The sequence below is a fragment of the Ranitomeya imitator genome, chromosome 1, assembly GCF_032444005.1.
Source record: "Ranitomeya imitator isolate aRanImi1 chromosome 1, aRanImi1.pri, whole genome shotgun sequence".
Lineage (NCBI taxonomy): Eukaryota > Metazoa > Chordata > Amphibia > Anura > Dendrobatidae > Ranitomeya > Ranitomeya imitator.
The window spans coordinates 5,629,375-5,650,264 of record NC_091282.1 but is presented as its reverse complement, the minus strand read 5'-3'; the positions used below and the strand labels follow the sequence as shown (position 1 = coordinate 5,650,264).

At 46.1% G+C, this 20,890-nt stretch overlaps 1 protein-coding gene across 4 annotated transcripts in view; it reads left to right on the top strand.

The window, feature by feature from the left end:
- LOC138658052 (myosin-IIIb-like) overlaps positions 1-20,890 on the top strand; it is a 167,235-nt gene that overhangs the window by 95,254 nt on the left and 51,091 nt on the right. For all 4 annotated transcript variants that reach the window (XM_069745634.1, XM_069745640.1, XM_069745625.1 and 1 more), the window contains 5 exons: positions 6,191-6,277; positions 6,548-6,613; positions 6,895-7,008; positions 7,195-7,306; positions 7,386-7,432. In XM_069745634.1, the coding sequence (XP_069601735.1) occupies positions 6,191-6,277; positions 6,548-6,613; positions 6,895-7,008; positions 7,195-7,306; positions 7,386-7,432 (426 nt within the window). The remainder of the gene's footprint in view (positions 1-6,190; positions 6,278-6,547; positions 6,614-6,894; positions 7,009-7,194; positions 7,307-7,385; positions 7,433-20,890) is intronic.

Genomic DNA, 20,890 nt, shown 5'->3' with positions numbered 1-20,890 from the left:
CCTTTATTTTTTTGAGCAGTGTATATAGCGTATGCGTGGCTTAATGATATATACATTGAGACAACTCTCAATGTAAATATCATTAAGCCACGCATACGGTATATACACTGCTCAAAAAACAAAAGGGAACACTTAAACAACAGAATATGACTCCAAGTAAATCAAACTTCTGTGAAGTGCAGGTGTAAGCAGTGCAGCTCATCCAGGATGGCACATCAATGCAGACTGTGGCAAGAAGGTTTGCTGTGTTTGTCAGCGTAGCGTCCAGAGGTTGGAGGCGCTACCAGGAGTTCAGATGTTACATAAAGTGCAAATCCGCATAATGCAAAACATATAACATAGTAACATAGTAACATAGTTAGTAAGGCCGAAAAAAGACATTTGTCCATCCAGTTCAGCCTATATTCCATCATAATAAATACCCAGATCTACGTCCTTCTACAGAACCTAATAATTGTATGATACAATATTGTTCTGCTCCAGGAAGACATCCAGGCCTCTCTTGAACCCCTCGACTGAGTTCGCCATCACCACCTCCTCAGGCAAGCAATTCCAGATTCTCACTGCCCTAACAGTAAAGAATCCTCTTCTATGTTGGTGGAAAAACCTTCTCTCCTCCAGACGCAAAGAATGCCCCCTTGTGCCCGTCACCTTCCTTGGTATAAACAGATCCTCAGCGAGATATTTGTATTGTCCCCTTATATACTTATACATGGTTATTAGATCGCCCCTCAGTCGTCTTTTTTCTAGACTAAATAATCCTAATTTCGCTAATCTATCTGGGTATTGTAGTTCTCCCATCCCCTTTATTAATTTTGTTGCCCTCCTTTGTACTCTCTCTAGTTCCATTATATCCTTCCTGAGCACCGGTGCCCAAAACTGGACACAGTACTCCATGTGCGGTCTAACTAGGGATTTGTACAGAGGCAGTATAATGCTCTCATCATGTGTATCCAGACCTCTTTTAATGCACCCCATGATCCTGTTTGCCTTGGCAGCTGCTGCCTGGCACTGGCTGCTCCAGGTAAGTTTATCATTAACTAGGATCCCCAAGTCCTTCTCCCTGTCAGATTTACCCAGTGGTTTCCCGTTCAGTGTGTAATGGTGATATTGATTCCCTCTTCCCATGTGTATAACCTTACATTTATCATTTGTTAAACCTCATCTGCCACCTTTCAGCCCAAGTTTCCAACTTATCCAGATCCATCTGTAGCAGAATACTATCTTCTCTTGTATTAACTGCTTTACATAGTTTTGTATCATCTGCAAATATCGATATTTTACTGTGTAAACCTTCTACCAGATCATTAATGAATATGTTGAAGAGAACAGGTCCCAATACCGACCCCTGCGGTACCCCACTGGTCACAGCGACCCAGTTAGAGACTATACCATTTATAACCACCCTCTGCTTTCTATCACTAAGCCAGTTACTAACCCATTTACACACAATTTCCCCCAGACCAAGCATTCTCATTTTGTGTACCAACCTCTTGTGCGGCACGGTATCAAACGCTTTGGAAAAATCGAGATATACCACGTCCAATGACTCACCGTGGTCCAGTCTATAGCTTACCTCTTCATAAAAACTGATTAGATTGGTTTGACAGGAGTGATTTCTCATAAACCCATGCTGATATGGAGTTAAACAGTTATTCTCATTGAGATAATCCAGAATAACATCCCTCAGAAACCCTTCAAATATTTTACCAACAATAGAGGTTAGACTTACTGGCCTATAATTTCCAGGTTCACTTTTAGAGCCCTTTTTGAATATTGGCACCACATTTGCTATGCGCCAATCCTGCGGAACAGACCCTGTCTCTATAGAGTCCCTAAAAATAAGAAATAATGGTTTATCTATTACATTACTTAGTTCCCTTAGTACTCGTGGGTGTATGCCATCCGGACCCGGAGATTTATCTATTTTGATCTTATTTAGCCGGTTTCGCACCTCTTCTTGGGTTAGATTGGTGACCCTTAATATAGGGTTTTCATTGTTTCTTGGGATTTCACCTAGCATTTCATTTTCCACCGTGAATACCGTGGAGAAGAAGGTGTTTAATATGTTAGCTTTTTCCTCGTCATCTACAACCATTCTTTCCTCACTATTTTTTAAGGGGCCTACATTTTCAGTTTTTATTCTTTTACTATTGATATAGTTGAAGAACAGTTTGGGATTAGTTTTACTCTCCTTAGCAATGTGCTTCTCTGTTTCCTTTTTGGCAGCTTTAATTAGTTTTTTTTTTATAAGATGTGGGGCTTTAGGATTAAAGAGACTTAAGTGTTCCAGTCAAGTGCGGAGCAGCAGAGTGTGGAGCGGCGTAGTGCAAAGTGCTCAGGGATATTCCAAAGACTGCACTATGAACATCCGCTGGTATGTGGATGAAAGCACAAACATAACAAAACTCCACCTAAACTTCCAATTAGTGGTATACCCGTGTCCACATGCCGTGAGTAGCGGCACCCCAACGACGTCATTTCGTCAATGCGTTTTCCATGGGGCACTGACAGAGGAAAAGGAGGGCTCCTTAAATGTAAAAAGCCTATGACTTATTGTAAGGGAATGCAGCTTTTTATTACACTCTTGCAGGTTTTTCGCTGCTCTTTATCGTAGCTTTAAATATACAATAAAAATTAAATTTTTTACATTTCTATCGTGATTTTCTCCGTGAACCTTAGAATTAAGGCTTTTGGGTTGTGGTGTTATGTTGTCTAGTGATGTGTGTGAATACGGCATCAAGACGAGTGTAAACTCCTGGATAAAATGTCTGGCATAACGAAGAATAAACGCGGAGTCATCACAACATCTCCCTGTTATATTACGTGTCCTGTACGGACGTCTCTGTTATATTACGTGTCCTGTACCGGCGTATGTTATATTACGTGTCCTGTACGGGCGTATGTTATATTACGTGTCCTGTACGGACGTCTCTGTGTTATATTTACGTGTCCTGTACGGACGTCTCTGTGTTATATTACGTGTCCTGTACGGACGTCTCTGTGTTATATTACGTGTCCTGTACGGATGTCTCTGTGGTATATTACGTGTCCTGTACGGACGTCTCTGTGTTATATTACGTGTCCTGTACGGATGTCTCTGTGGTATATTACGTGTCCTGTACGGATGTCTCTGTGGTATATTACGTGTCCTGTACGGACGTCTCTGTGTTATATTACGTGTCCTGTAAGGACGTCTCTGTGTTATATTACGTGTCCTGTAAGGACGTCTCTGTGTTATATTACGTGTCCTGTAAGGACGTCTCTGTGTTATATTACGTGTCCTGTAAGGACGTCTCTGTGTTATATTACGTGTCCTGTACGGACGTCTCTGTGTTATATTACGTGTCCTGTACGGATGTCTCTGTGGTATATTACGTGTCCTGTACGGACGTCTCTGTGTTATATTACGTGTCCTGTAAGGACGTCTCTGTGTTATATTACGTGTCCTGTATGGACGTCTCTGTGTTATATTACGTGTCCTGTACGGACGTCTCTGTGTTATATTACGTGTCCTGTAAGGACGTCTCTGTGTTATATTACGTGTCCTGTACGGACGTCTCCGTGTTATATTACGTGTCCTGTACGGACGTCTCCGTGTTATATTACGTGTCCTGTACGGACGTCTCTGTGTTATATTTACGTGTCCTGTACGGACGTCTCCGTGTTATATTACGTGTCCTGTACGGACTTCTCCGTGTTATATTACGTGTCCTGAACGGACGTCTCCCTGTTATATTACGTGTCCTGTACGGACGTCTCTGTGTTATATTACGTGTCCTGTACGGATGTCTCTGTGTTATATTACGTGTCCTGTAAGGACGTCTCTGTGTTATATTACGTGTCCTGTACGGACGTCTCTGTGTTATATTACGTGTCCTGTACGGATGTCTCTGTGGTATATTACGTGTCCTGTACGGATGTCTCTGTGTTATATTACGTGTCCTGTAAGGACGTCTCTGTGTTATATTACGTGTCCTGTACGGATGTCTCTGTGTTATATTACGTGTCCTGTAAGGACGTCTCTGTGTTATATTACGTGTCCTGTAAGGACGTCTCTGTGTTATATTACGTGTCCTGTACGGATGTCTCTGTGGTATATTACGTGTCCTGTACGGACGTCTCTGTGTTATATTACGTGTCCTGTAAGGACGTCTCTGTGTTATATTACGTGTCCTGTACGGACGTCTCCGTGTTATATTACGTGTCCTGTACGGACGTCTCCGTGTTATATTACGTGTCCTGTACGGACGTCTCCCTGTTATATTACGTGTCCTGTACGGACGTCTCCCTGTTATATTACGTGTCCTGTACGGACGTCTCCCTGTTATATTACGTGTCCTGTACGGATGTCTCTGTGTTATATTACGTGTCCTGTACGGACGTCTCCCTGTTATATTACGTGTCCTGTACGGACGTCTCTGTTATATTACGTGTCCTGTACGGACGTCTCTGTGTTATATTACGTGTCCTGTACGGACGTCTCTGTGTTATATTACGTGTCCTGTAAGGACGTCTCCGTGTTATATTACGTGTCCTGTACGGACGTCTCCGTGTTATATTACGTGTCCTGTACGGACGTCTCCGTGTTATATTACGTGTCCTGTACGGACGTCTCCGTGTTATATTACGTGTCCTGTACGGACGTCTCCGTGTTATATTACGTGTCCTGTACGGACGTCTCTGTGGTATATTACGTGTCCTGTACGGACGTCTCTGTGTTATATTACGTGTCCTGTAAGGACGTCTCTGTGTTATATTACGTGTCCTGTAAGGACGTCTCTGTGTTATATTACGTGTCCTGTAAGGACGTCTCTGTGTTATATTACGTGTCCTGTAAGGACGTCTCTGTGTTATATTACGTGTCCTGTAAGGACGTCTCTGTGTTATATTACGTGTCCTGTAAGGACGTCTCTGTGTTATATTACGTGTCCTGTACGGACGTCTCCGTGTTATATTACGTGTCCTGTACGGACGTCTCTGTGTTATATTACGTGTCCTGTACAGACGTCTCCGTGTTATATTACGTGTACTGTACGGACGTCTCTGTGGTATATTACGTGTCCTGTAAGGACGTCTGTGTTATATTACGTGTCCTGTACGGACGTCTCCGTGTTATATTACGTGTCCTGTACGGACGTCTCTGTGTTATATTACGTGTCCTGTACGGATGTCTCTGTGGTATATTACGTGTCCTGTACGGACGTCTCTGTGGTATATTACGTGTCCTGTACGGACGTCTCTGTGTTATATTACGTGTCCTGTAAGGACGTCTCCCTGTTATATTACGTGTCCTGTACGGACGTCTCTGTGGTATATTACGTGTCCTGTAAGGACGTCTCTGTGTTATATTACGTGTCCTGTACGGACGTCTCCGTGTTATATTACGTGTCCTGTACGGACGTCTCTGTGTTATATTACGTGTCCTGTACGGATGTCTCTGTGGTATATTACGTGTCCTGTACGGACGTCTCTGTGTTATATTATGTGTCCTGTACGGACGTCTCTGTGTTATATTACGTGTCCTGTACAGACGTTTCCGTGTTATATTACGTGTCCTGTACGGACGTCTCCCTGTTATATTACGTGTCCTGTACGGACGTCTCCCTGTTATATTACGTGTCCTGTACGGACGTCTCTGTGTTATATTACGTGTCCTGTACGGACGTCTCTGTGTTATATTACGTGTCCTGTAAGGACGTCTGTGTTATATTACGTGTCCTGTACGGATGTCTCTGTGGTATATTACGTGTCCTGTAAGGACGTCTCTGTGTTATATTACGTGTCCTGTACGGACGTCTCTGTGTTATATTATGTGTCCTGTACGGACGTCTCCCTGTTATATTACGTGTCCTGTACGGACGTCTCTGTGTTATATTACGTGTCCTGTACGGACGTCTCCGTGTTATATTACGTGTCCTGTACGGACGTCTCTGTATTATATTACGTGTCCTGTACGGACGTCTCTGTATTATATTACGTGTCCTGTAAGGACGTCTCTGTGTTATATTACGTGTCCTGTACGGACGTCTCTGTATTATATTACGTGTCCTGTACGGACGTCTCTGTGTTATATTACGTGTCCTGTAAGGACGTCTCCGTGTTATATTACGTGTCCTGTACGGACGTCTCTGTATTATATTACGTGTCCTGTATATCCTGTGATCTCTCATTTATTGTTTGTTATTAGCACATATTCCTGATGGAGCAGCAGCATTACCGGGAGGAAGGGATCATGGAGGACGCCGTGGTCTTCACCAATAACCAGCTAGTCCTGGTATGTGCGTATCAAGCATGTGGGGAGTCCTGGATTTGGGGGATCCGTGGTCGTTATGATGCCACGTATGTTGCAGCAACCGCTCTGCAGAGGTGGAGTCTGTGCTGTTCCCTGCTCCTCCCTTTTGGGTGGAGTCTGTGCTGTTCCCGACTCCTCCCTTTTGGGCGGGGTAGGCATGGTGTTGGGGGTTCTTTATCTGGGACATGGTGGTGTAGCTTCTAGTTTTGGGTTGGGTAAGGTTCATGCTGCGCTTCCCTCCTCCATCTCTAGGATCTGTTTTTGGCACGGCCCTGGGGCGTCCTCTCCATCCTGGACGAGCAGACGGCATTTCCGCAGGTGAGTCATCACAGTGGAGGGTCTGTCCTGTCCTCCATCTGATTCTGCATGCCTGATAGTACTATTCTTATATATGTATGTATGTGTATATATGTATATGTATATATATATATATATATAGCTGCTAACAATCACAGATTGCCTTGTCTTCCATCATGCATTATTCCAGCTGCAGTCAATCACTCTGGGCGTGGTTTAGTGGTCACATGATGATGCGATTACATTTTGCTGATGATGTCATTGTGGGATGTGACTCATTGGTGTAATGCGCTTGTTTTCAGGCGTCTGATGAGACATTTGTGGAGAAGCTCAGTGCTGGATGTCGGACCAACCCGCACTTTGAGCGAACACGAGGAAAAGATCCGGGATTCACGGTCAATCACTACGCCGGGAAGGTGAGGAACACGATCACGGCTCTGTATCATTTGCACCAGAAACTCTGATTCTTCAGGCTCCGCCCCTATTATGGTGCCTCACCTCTAGAACCCGCCTCCTGATAGCCCCACCCGATGGTGGCTCCACCCCTTTCTGAAGCCTCAGACAATGGTCTGTTTGTATTTTCTGATGCTCTTCCCCCTCAGGTCCGGTACACGGCAGTCGGATTCTTGGAGAAGAACAGGGACACCATTCCCATGAACATCCAGAACCTGTTGATAAACAGCGCCACCTCCCTGCTGAGCCTGCTCTTCTCAGGTGGGTAGTCGCCCTCTAATGGCCCCACCCCCACTATAATAAAAAACAGTAAGCCGAGTATTTCTAACTGTTTCCTCAGCCAACATCTCCCGGACAGGAACTCTGATGCCCGTACACCGGGAGAAGGTAAGTGACCGCACACAATTGCCCCACTGTTGTGTCCCGGCTCCTCCCTGTGCCCTCGTGTCCCGGATCCTCCCTGTGCCCTTGTGCCCCGCTCCTCCATGTGGCCTCATGCTTTGCTCCTCCCTGTGCCCTCGTGCCCTGCTCCTCCCTGTCTTCAGCTCCTCCCGGGGCCCTCGTGCCCGGCTACTCCATGTTGCCTCGTGCTTCGCTCCTCCCTGTGCCCTTGTGCCCCGCTCCTCCCTGTCTTTGGCTCCTCCCTGTGGCCTTGTGCCTTGCTCCTCCCTGTGTCCTTGTGCCCCGCACCTCCCTGTCTTCGGCTCATCTGGGGGCCCTCATGCCCCACTCCTCCCTGCCTTCGGCTCCTCCCGGGTCCCTCGCGCCCCGCTCCTTCCTGTGTACTCGTGCTTCACTCCTTCCTGTGGCTTCGTGCTTCGCTCCTCCCTGTGCCCTCGTGCCCCGCTCCTCCCTGTCTTTGGCTCCTCCCTGTGGCCTCGTGCTTCGCTCCTCCCTGTGCCCTGGTGTCCCACACCTCCCTGTCTTCGGCTCATCTGGGGGCACTCATGCCCCACTCCTCCCTGTCTTCGGCTCCTCCCGGGTCCCTCGTGCCCTGCTCCTTCCTGTGTACTGGTGCTTCACTCCTTCCTGTGGCCTCGTGCTTCGCTCCTCCCTGTGCCCTCGTGTCCTGCTCCTCCATGTGCCCTCGGGCCCTCTCCCTGTCTTTGGCTCCTCCCTGTATCATCTTGCCCAGCTCTTCCCTGTCTAAGACTCCTCCCTGTGCCCTTGTGCCCCACTTCTCCCGGGGCCCTCGTGCCCCGCTCCTTCATGTGGCCTTGTGCTTCGCTCCTCCCTGTGCCCTCGTGTACTGCTTTTCCCTGTCTTTGGCTCCTCCCGGGGACCTCGTTCCCCACTTCTCAATGTGGCCTCGTGGTTCGCTTCTCCATATGGCCTCGTGCTTCGCTCCTTCCTGAGCCCTCATGCCCCGCTCCTCCCTGTGCTCTCGTGCCCAGCTCCTTCCGTTGCCCTCATGCCCGACTCCTCCATGTATTCTGCTACTCCGGGGCCCTCATGCCCCACTCCTCCCTGTCTTTGGCTCCTCCCTATGCCCTCGTGCCCGGCTTCTCCTTGGGCCCTTATGCACACTTTTCTTGTAAGGTGTGTGTGAAAGAGAATACTTGGAGAGATCCCACCGCTGCCACAAGTTTTTCACGGATCCAGCAGAGGCGATCACATTGGTACCAGTTGTTACGGACAACATATTTTGCTGCCCTAACTACTTAGATAAATTGCCCCATCCCTCCTTGAGTCATTTGATAATTATTATGAGGGTATATTCACACAGTCCTTTTTTGTGCACATGGTGCACATCCTGATCATTGTGTCGTCCGTATATGAGGTTCATACAGCGAGCTATGTCAAAAAATGGTTTGCCATAACTCTGAGAAAAGAGGAGTGCATTTCCCCAACTCAGCCCACTCAGTGATGTAACATAGTAACATAGTAACATAGTTAGTAAGGCCGAAAAAAGACATTTGTCCATCCAGTTCAGCCTATATTCCATCATAATAAATCCCCAGATCTACGCCCTTCTACAGAACCTAATAATTGTATGATACAATATTGTTCTGCTCCAGGAAGACATCCAGGCCTCTCTTGAACCCCTCGACTGAGTTCGCCATCACCACCTCCTCAGGCAAGCAATTCCAGATTCTCACTGCCCTAACAGTAAAGAATCCTCTTCTATGTTGGTGGAAAAACCTTCTCTCCTCCAGACGCAAAGAATGCCCCCTTGTGCCCGTCACCTTCCTTGGTATAAACAGATCCTCAGCGAGATATTTGTATTGTCCCCTTATATACTTATACATGGTTATTAGATCGCCCGTCAGTCGTCTTTTTTCTAGACTAAATAATCCTAATTTCGCTAATCTATCTGGGTATTGTAGTTCTCCCATCCCCTTTATTAATTTTGTTGCCCTCCTTTGTACTCTCTCTAGTTCCATTATATCCTTCCTGAGCACCGGTGCCCAAAACTGGACACAGTACTCCATGTGCGGTCTAACTAGGGATTTGTACAGAGGCAGTATAATGCTCTCATCATGTGTATCCAGACCTCTTTTAATGCACCCCATGATCCTGTTTGCCTTGGCAGCTGCTGCCTGGCACTGGCTGCTCCAGGTAAGTTTATCATTAACTAGGATCCCCAAGTCCTTCTCCCTGTCAGATTTACCCAGTGGTTTCCCGTTCAGTGTGTAATGGTGATATTGATTCCTTCTTCCCATGTGTATAACCTTACATTTATCATTGTTAAACCTCATCTGCCACCTTTCAGCCCAAGTTTCCAACTTATCCAGATCCATCTGTAGCAGAATACTATCTTCTCTTGTATTAACTGCTTTACATAGTTTTGTATCATCTGCAAATATCGATATTTTACTGTGTAAACCTTCTACCAGATCATTAATGAATATGTTGAAGAGAACAGGTCCCAATACTGACCCCTGAGGTACCCCACTGGTCACAGCGACCCAGTTAGAGACTATACCATTTATAACCACCCTCTGCTTTCTATCACTAAGCCAGTTACTAACCCATTTACACACATTTTCCCCCAGACCAAGCATTCTCATTTTGTGTACCAACCTCTTGTGCGGCACGGTATCAAACGCTTTGGAAAAATCGAGATATACCACGTCCAATGACTCACCGTGGTCCAGTCTATAGCTTACCTCTTCATAAAAACTGATTAGATTGGTTTGACAGGAGCGATTTCTCATAAACCCATGCTGATATGGAGTTAAACAGTTATTCTCATTGAGATAATCCAGAATAACATCCCTCAGAAACCCTTCAAATATTTTACCAACAATAGAGGTTAGACTTACTGGCCTATAATTTCCAGGTTCACTTTTAGAGCCCTTTTTGAATATTGGCACCACATTTGCTATGCGCCAGTCCTGCGGAACAGACCCTGTCGCTATAGAGTCACTAAAAATAAGAAATAATGGTTTATCTATTACATTACTTAGTTCTCTTAGTACTCGTGGGTGTATGCCATCCGGACCCGGAGATTTATCTATTTTAATCTTATTTAGCCGGTTTCGCACCTCTTCTTGGGTTAGATTGGTGACCCTTAATATAGGGTTTTCATTGTTTCTTGGGATTTCACCTAGCATTTCATTTTCCACCGTGAATACCGTGGAGAAGAAGGTGTTTAATATGTTAGCTTTTTCCTCGTCATCTACAACCATTCTTTCCTCACTATTTTTTAAGGGGCCTACATTTTCAGTTTTTATTCTTTTACTATTGATATAGTTGAAGAACAACTATATCACAACAAGATGTGACGACGAGAGGGCATATCTTAACCCTGCTGAGTTGTGTGAGGATAATGTATAATATAAGTGTGATGATAATGTATGTCACGATATTGTAAAAACCATAGCTGAGGGATTTTTGCACTTCTGACCATGGTCCTGAAAGCACCTGGCAGCTGAAAACCCCCTCTCTTCCCCCCCTCTTCCCCCGAATACAACAAGCCAGCCCTATGGCAGACACTGGGTAACTTGAAGCTTGTGTGTGAGCAGGGTGTGGCTTTAAACTGCAGGTGACCAATCCTGCAAAGCCACCTGTTGTCCCTACCTTCTCAGTCAGGAATTTCTTTTGTCTCCAGGGTCTGAGAACTTAAATATCTCTCACCTCAGTGAATATAATTAGCCAGCCCTTTAGTGGTGTCACAAGGCTGGAGTTTATAAGTCTCTACACTTGACCCAGCCTTTAGTCAAAGTTTTTGTCTGAGGAGCTGTACGATGCACTGGGACATCTGGGCTCTGCCTGCCAGCATGGTTTTGCCTGACATGATCTGAGAACATGTGAGTTTTACCTTTCCTTTTTAATCCATGTTTTTTTTTATAATTGCCTTGTACATATTTTCAATTGTCTCTGATTGTAACATCCTTGTAATATTTTGATAAAACACTGCCTAATCTTTCGGAGTAAAATATTCAAATTACTAGTTTTTGTTCTTCCTGCTCTAAAACGTACCCTGAAGTCTTCTGAAGGGAATTACGCTACTGTTTTGGGTTAGCTTCCGACCCATTTAATCGAAGCTGGTGGCAGCATACCGTGTTCTGTGCCTTTGGGAGTCGTTGTAGCGACTGCTGCATTGTTAATTATTGTTCCTGCCTGAGTGGGAGTAGTTCTATCGCCTCGCTGCAGCGTGCCCATTAGCCAGTACATAGCAGGCAGCCTTTCTGGCGACTAATTACCCTAGGTGCAGTATGTAATCTGACCTGAGGGTAAGGGGGGCGCCAGAGAGCTGCAAGTTTTCAAGCGGAACTGTAAAGCGGGATATACATAAATCCCTGCAGTTCGTGGGATAACTAAAATAAGCCCCTGCTGTAAACTGACACGGTCAGCCAGGAGATGAAATGATCTGAACGCTATGTAAGTATTTTTTCAACTTTAATCCCATTTTATTTGTTATGGTATTGTACATACAATTTTTCTACTTTTATAATATCTTTTTATACTTCTGTAAACACTGCCTACTTTTTTTGGAGTAAAATTTATAAAATTACTAGCTTCTCTCTTTTTGCTCTATAACAAACGGTCACGTCTTCTGAGGTGAATTACGCTACTAATTTGGGTTGGCTTCGGACCCTTTACTACGTAAGAAATCTGAGCTGTGGCAGTGGATTTGTCCTGTGCGTTTGGGAAGCTTTGTAGCGACGGCGGAGTTGATGATTATTGTTCCTGCCTGAGTGGGAGTAGTTATATCGCCCTCTGTTATGACCTGGTGGTTAGGAGCACCCGAAATGACCTGATGGTTAATCCGATACAGGACAAGCTCTGGGAAGTGGGAACTCTGCTGACCGCAATCCCTAATCCTATCACACACACTAGAAATAGCCGTGGAGCGTACCTGACATGGCCTAGACGCCTCGTCACAGCCTAAGCCCTAGAGATAGAAAATAAAGCCTACCTTGCCTCAGAGAAATTTCCCCAAAGGAAAAGGCAGCCCCCCACAAATATTAACTGTGAGTAAAGATGAAAGTCACAAACACAGAAATGAAACAGGTTTTAGCAAAGGGAGGCCAGACTAACTAAATAGACAGAGGATAGGAAAGGTATCTTTGCGGTCAGCACAAAAACTACAAAAGACCACGCAGAGTGTGCAAAAAGACCCCCGCACCGACTCACGGTGCGGAGGTGCCACTCTGCATCCCAAAGCTTCCAGCTAGCAAGACAAAATCATGAAAGCAAGCTGGACAAGGAAACAATGAGCAGAAAATAACAATCGGGGACTTAGCTTCTTGCAGGAAGAGACAGGTCACCAGAAAGATCCAAGAGCGAACTGAACCAGTACAGGAACATTGACAGCTGGCATGGAGTAACGATCTGAGTGGAGTTAAATAGAGAAGCCAGCCTAAGAATAACCTAGGTCACCTGTGGAAGGAACCTCAGAACCAGCAACTCCACTCACAGCCACCAGAGGGAGTCCATGGACAGAACTCGCCGAAGTACCATTCATGACCACAGGAGGGAGTTCGATAACAGAATTCACAACAGTACCCCCCCCCCCTTGAGGAGGGGTCACCGAACCCTCACCAGAACCCCCAGGCCGATCAGGACGAGCCAAATGAAAGGCACGAACCAGATCGGCAGCATGAACATCAGAGGCAACAACCCAGGAATTATCTTCCTGACCATAACCCTTCTGTTATGTTTGCTAATGACAGGTGTTATGAAGGCAATCCAGAAACACAGTGTGCTTAGCGATCAGAGCGCACACAGTGATCTGACAAATACCCAAAAATACAAGAACGAGCTCTGAGACGTGGAAACTCTGTAGACTGCACACCTGATCCTATCCTAAACACAACTAAAAGCGGCTGTGGATTGCGCCTAACAACTACCTAGGCAACTCGGCACAGCCTAAGAAACTAGCTAGCCTGAAGATAGAAAAATAGGCCTGACTTGCCTCAGAGAAATTCCCCAAAGGAAAAGGCAGCCCCCCACATATAATGACTGTGAGTAAGATGAAAAGACAAAACGTAGGGATGAAATAGATTCAGCAAAGTGGGGCCCGATATTCTAGGACAGAGCGAGGACAGTAAAGCGAACTTTGCAGTCTACAAAAAACCCTAAAGCAAAACCACGCAAAGGGGGCAAAAAAAACCCACCGTGCCGAACTAACGGCACGGCGGTACACCCTTTGCGTCTCAGAGCTTCCAGCAAAACAAAAGACAAGCTGGACAGAAAAAAAGCAACAAAAAAGCAAAAAGCACTTAGCTATACAGAGCAGCAGGTCACAGGAACAATCAGGAGAAGCTCAGATCCAACACTGAAACATTGACAAGGAGCAAGGATAGCAGCATCAGGCGGAGTTAAGTAATGAAGCAGTTAACGAGCTCACCAGAACACCTGAGGGAGGAAGCTCAGAAGCTGCAGTACCACTTGTGACCACAGGAGTGAATTCAGCCACAGAATTCACAACACCCTTCCACTTGACCAGGTACTGGAGTTTCCGTCTCGAAATGCGAGAATCCAAAATCTTCTCCACCACATACTCCAACTCCCCCTCGACCAACACCGGGGCAGGAGGGTCAACGGAGGGAACCATAGGCGCCACATATCTCCGCAACAACGACCTATGGAACACATTATGGATGGCAAAAGAAGCTGGAAGGGCCAAACGAAATGACACAGGATTGAGAACTTCAGAAATCTTATAAGGGCCAATGAAACGAGGCTTAAATTTAGGAGAGGAAATTTTCATAGGAACATAACGAGACGACAACCAAACCAAATCCCCAGCACGAAGTCTGGGACCAACACAGCGACGGCGGTTAGCAAAACACTGAGCCTTCTCCTGGGACAATGTCAAATTGTCCACTACGTGAGTCCAAGTTTGCTGCAACCTGTCCACCACAGAATCTACACCAGGACAGTCCGAAGGCTCAACCTGCCCTGAAGAAAAAACGAGGATGGAAACCAGAATTGCCAAAAATAGGCGAAACCAAAGTAGCCGAGCTGGCCCGATTATTAAGGGTGAACTCAGCCAAAGGCAAGAAGGACACCCAATCATCCTGATCAGCAGAAACAAAACATCTCAGATATGTTTCCAAAGTCTGATTGGTTCGTTCGGTTTGGCCATTTGTCTGAGGATGGAAGGCCGAAGAAAAAGACCAATCAATGCCCATCTTAGCACAAAAGGACCGCCAAAACCTTGAAACAAACTGGGAACCTCTGTCCGAGACGATGTTCTCCGGAATGCCATGCAAACGAACCACATGCTGGAAAAACAATGGCACCAAATCGGAGGAGGAAGGCAACTTAGACAAGGGTACCAAATGGACCATCTTAGAGAAGCGATCACAAACCACCCAGATGACCGACATCCTTTGAGAGACAGGGAGATCTGAAATAAAATCCATGGAAATATGCGTCCAGGGCCTCTTCGGGACCGGCAAGGGCAAAAGCAACCCACTGGCACGAGAACAGCAGGGCTTAGCCCGAGCACAAATCCCACAGGACTGCACAAAAGAACGCACATCCCGTGACAAGGAAGGCCACCAAAAGGATCTAGCCACAAAATCTCTGGTACCAAAGATTCCAGGATGACCAGCTAACACCGAACAATGAACCTCAGAGATAACTCTACTAGTCCATCTATCAGGGACAAACAGTTTCTCCGCTGGACAACGGTCCGGTCTATCAACCTGAAACTTCTGCAGCACCCGCCACAAATCAGGGGAGATGGCAGACAAAATTACCCCCTCTTTGAGAATACCAGCCGGCTCAGGAACATCCGGAGAGTCAGGCACAAAGCTGATTGAAAGAGCATCAGCCTTCACATTCTTAGAGTCCGGAAGGTATGAAACCACAAAATCAAAACGGGAGAAAAACCGCGACCATCGAGCCTGTCTAGGATTCAACCGTTTGGCAGACTCGAGATAAGTCAAATTCTTGTGATCCGTCAAGACCACCACGCGATGCTTGGCTCCTTCAAGCCAATGTCGCCACTCCTCGAATGCCCACTTCATAGCCAACAACTCTCGATTGCCAACATCATAATTGCGCTCAGCAGGCGAGAACTTTCTAGAAAAGAAAGCACATGGTTTCATCACTGAGCAATCAGAACTTCTTTGAGACAAAACAGCCCCTGCTCCAATCTCAGATGCATCAACCTCGACCTGAAACGGGAGCGAAACATCTGGCTGACACAACACAGGGGCAGTAGAAAAACGACGCTTCAACTCCTGAAAGGCCTCAACGGCCGCAGATGACCAATTGACCACATCAGCACCTTTCTTGGTCAAATCAGTCAACGGTTTAACAACACTAGAAAAATTAGCAATGAAGCGACGGTAAAAATTAGCAAAGCCCAGGAACTTCTGCAGGCTCTTCACAGATGTAGGCTGAGTCCAATCATAAATGGCCTGAACTTTAACAGGGTCCATCTCGATAATAATATAATAATAATAATAATTTTTATTTATATAGCGCCAACATATTCCGCAGCGCTTTACAAATTATAGAGGGGACTTGTACAGACAATAGACATTACAGCATAACAGAAATACAGTTCAAAACAGATACCAGGAGGAATGAGGGCCCTGCTCGCAAGCTTACAAACTATGAGGAAAAGGGGAGACACGAGAGGTGGATGGTAACAATTGCTTTAGTTATTCGGACCGGCCATAGTGTAAGGCTCGGGTGTTCATGTAAAGCTGCATGAACCAGTTAACTGCCTAAGTATGTAGCAGTACAGACACAGAGGGCTATTAACTGCATAAAGTGTATGAGAACATGATGCGAGGAACCTGATTGTTTTTTTTTTTTCTTTTATAAATAGGCCACACAGGGATCGTTAGGTTAATGCATTGAGGCGGTAGGCCAGTCTGAACAAATTAGTTTTTAGGGTACGCTTAAAACTGTGGGGATTGGGGATTAATCGTATTAACCTAGGTAGTGCATTCCAAAGAATCGGCGCAGCACGTGTGAAGTCTTGGAGACGGGAGTGGGAGGTTCTGATTATTGAGGATGCTAACCTGAGGTCATTAGTGGAGCAGAGGGCACGGGTAGGGTGGTAGACTGATACCAGGGAGGAGATGTAGGGTGGTGCTGAGCCATGGAAGCTTTGTGGATGAGGGTAGTAGTTTTGTACTGGATTCTGGAGTGGATGGTAGCCAGTGTAATGACTGGCACAGGGTAGAGGCATCGGTGTAACGGTTGGTGAGGAATATGATCCTGGCTGCAGCATTCAGGACAGATTGGAGCGGGGAGAGTTTTGCAAGAGGGAGGCCGATTAGTAGAGAGTTACAATAGTCCAGACGAGAATGAATAAGTGAAACAGTCAGTTTTTGCAGAGTCGAAAGTAAGAAAAGGGCGAATTCTAGAAATGTTTTTGAGATGCAGGTAAGAAGAGCGAGCCAGTGATCGGATGTGGGGGGTGAATGAAAGGTCAGAATCAAGGATGACCCCAAGGCAGCGGGCATGTTGCTTTGGAGTAATGGTGGAACCGCACATGGAGATGGCAATGTCAGGCAAAGGTAGGTTAGTAGAGGGAGAGAACACGAGGAGTTCAGTTTTTGACAGGTTAAGTTTCAGATAGAGGGAGAACATGATGTTAGAGACAGCGGTAAGACAATCACTGGTGTTTTCTAAAAAGGTCGGTGTGCTATCAGGAGAAGAAGTGTATAATTGGGTGTCGTCAGCATAGAGATGGTACTGGAAACCAAATCTACTGATTGTCCAATAGGGGCAATATACAACGAGAAGAGGAGGGGGCCTAGGACTGATCCTTGAGGAACCCCAACAGTAAGGGGAAGGTGAGAGGAGGAGGAACCAGAAAAACATACAGTGAAGGATCGGTCAGAGAGATAGGAGGAGAACCAGGAGAGAACGGTGTCCTTGAGGCCGATGGAGCGGAGCATAGTGAGGAGGAGCTGATGATCCACAGTATCGAATGCTGCGGAGACATCCAAGAGAATTAGCATGGAGTAGTGACCATTAGATTTACCTGTTAGTAGGTCATTAGAGACTTTAGTGAGGGCAGTTTCAGTAGAGTGTAAAGAGCGGAAGCCAGATTGAAGAGGGTCGAGAAGAGAGTTATCTGAGAGATAGCGGGTAAGACGGGAGTGGACCAGGCGTTCGAGGAGTTTAGAGATGAAGGGAAGATTAGAGACAGGTCTATAATTAGCGGCACAGTTTTGATCGAGGGATGGTTTTTTAAGTAATGGATGTATGATGGCATGCTTAAATGAGGAGGGAAAAATACCGGAAGTGAGGGAAAGGTTGAATATTTTTGTTAGGTGAGAGGTGACAGCCGGGGAAAGGGACTGGAGGAGAAGGGGAAAAAATGAAACCCAAAAATGAAACCTTCTGAACCCCAAAGAGACATTTAGACCCCTTCACAAACAAGGAATTCGCACGAAGGACCTGGAACACCATTCTGACCTGCTTCACATGAGACTCCCAATCATCCGAAAAGACCAAAATATCATCCAAATAAACAATCATGAATCTATCCAGGTACTTTCGGAAGATGTCATGCATAAAGGACTAAAACACAGATGGAGCATTAGAAAGCCCGAATGGCATCACTCAAAATGGCCCTCGGGCGTATTAAATGCTGTTTTCCATTCATCGCCCTGTTTAATACGCACAAGATTATACGCCCCTCGGAGATCTATCTTGGTGAACCAACTAGCCCCCTTAATCCGAGCAAACAAATCAGACAGTAGCGGCAAAGGGTACTGAAATTTGACCGTGATCTTATTAAGAAGGCGGTAATCAATACAAGGTCTCAAAGAACCATCCTTCTTGGCCACAAAAAAGAACCCTGCTCCCAACGGTGATGACGACGGGCGAATATGCCCTTTCTCCAAGGACTCCTTTATATAACTCCGCATAGCGGTGTGTTCTGGCACAGATAAATAAAACAGACGGCCCTTAGGAAACTTACTACCAGGAATCAAATCAATAGCACAATCACAATCCCTATGAGGAGGTAGGGCACCGGATTTGGGCTCATCAAATACATCCCGGTAATCCGACAAAAACTCAGGGACTTCAGAAGGAGTGGAAGACGAAATTGACAGCAATGGAACATCATCATGTACCCCTTGACAACCCCAGCTGGACACAGACATTGATTTCCAATCCAATACTGGGTTGTGGACCTGTAGCCATGGCAACCCCAAAACGACCACATCATGCAGATTATGCAACACCAAAAAGCGAATATCCTCCTGATGTGCAGGAGCCATGCACATGGTCAATGGAGTCCAGTACTGAGGCTTATTCTTGGCCAAAGGCGTAGCATCAATTCCTCTCAATAGAATAGGATACTGCAAGGGCTCCAAGAAAAAACCACAGCGCCTGGCAAACTCCAAGTCCATCAAATTCAGGGCAGCGCCTGAATCCACAAATGCCATAACAGAATAGGACGACAAAGAGCAAATCAGAGTAACAGACAAAAGAAATTTAGACTGTACAGTACCAATGGTGGCAGACCTAGCGAACCGCTTAGTGCGCTTAGGACAATTGGAAATAGCATGAGTGGAGTCACCACAGTAAAAACACAGCCCATTCTGACGTCTGTGTTCCTGCCGTTCAGCTCTGGTCACAGTCCTATCGCATTGCATGGGCTCAGGCCTATGCTCAGAGAGTACCGCCAAATGGTGCACAGCTTTGCGCTCACGCAAACGCCGATCGATCTGAATGGCCAAGGACATAGACTCATTCAGACCAGCAGGTGTGGGAAATCCCACCATAGTATCCTTAAGGGTTTCCGAAAGACCCTTTCTGAAAATTGCCGCCAGGGCACACTCATTCCACTGAGTAAGCACAGACCACTTTCTAAACTTCTGACAATACACCTCCGCTTCATCCTGACCCTGACACAAAGCCAGCAAGATTTTCTCTGCCTGATCCACTGAATTTGGTTCATCATAAAGCAATCCAAGCGCTAGAAAAAACGCATCAACATCACGCAATGCAGGATCTCCTGGCGCAAAGGAAAATGCCCAGTCTTGAGGGTCACCACGCAAGAAAGAAATAATAATTTTCACTTGTTGAACGGGATCACCAGAGGAGCGGGGTTTCAAAGCAAGAAACAGTTTACAATTATTTTTGAAATTCAGAAACCTAGATCTATCCCCAGAAAACAAATCCGGAATAGGAATTCTAGGTTCTAACATCGGATTCCGAACTACAAAATCTTGAATGCTTTGTACCCTTGCAGTGAGATGATCCACACAAGAGGACAGACCTTGAATGTCCATATTTACACCTGTGTCCTGAACCACCCAGAGATTAAGGGGAAAAGAAAGACAAAACACACTGCAGAGAAAAAAAAATGGTCTCAGAACTTCTCTTATCCCTCTATTGAGATGCATTAATACTTTGGGCCAGCTGTACTGTTATGACCTGGTGGATAGGAGCACCCGAAATGACCTGATGGTTAAACCGATACAGGACAAGCTCTGGGAAGTGGGAACTCTGCTGACCGCAATCCCTAATCCTATCACACACACTAGAAATAGCCGTGGAGCGTACCTGACATGGCCTAGACGCCTCGTCACAGCCTAAGAACTAGCTAGCCCTAGAGATAGAAAATAAAGCCTACCTTGCCTCAGAGAAATTTCCCCAAAGGAAAAGGCAGCCCCCCACAAATATTAACTGTGAGTAAAGATGAAAGTCACAAACACAGAAATGAAACAGGTTTTAGCAAAGGAGGCCAGACTTACTAAATAGACAGAGGATAGGAAAGGTATCTTTGTGGTCAGCACAAAAACTACAAAAGACCACGCAGAGTGTGCAAAAAGATCCCGCACCGACTCACGGTGCGGAGGTGCCACTCTGCATCCCAGAGCTTCCAGCTAGCAAGACAAAATCATGAAAGCAAGCTGGACAAGGAAACAATGAGCAGAAAATAACAATCGGGGACTTAGCTTCTTGCAGGAAGAGACAGGTCACCAGAAAGATCCAAGAGCGAACTGAACCAGTACAGGAACATTGACAGCTGGCATGGAGTAACGATCTGAGTGGAGTTAAATAGAGAAGCCAGCCTAAGAATAACCTAGGTCACCTGTGGAAGGAACCTCAGAACCAGCAACTCCACTCACAGCCACCAGAGGGAGTCCATGGACAGAACTCGCCGAAGTACCATTCATGACCACAGGAGGAAGTTCGATAACAGAATTCACAACAGCCCTCGCTGCAGCGTGCCCATTAGCCAGTACAAAGTAAGACAGCCTTTCTGGCAACTGATTATACTTGGTACTGTACGTTGACTGACCTGAGGGTAAGGGGGGGGTGTGCCAGAGAGCTGCAAGTTCCGAACCAGAACTGTGAAGTGGGATATAGATAAATCCTCTTCAGAAAGAACCAGGGGCAACCAAACAGCCCCGGTTCATGACAAATTGGTGTGAGTGGTGGGGAAGATAAAGGTAT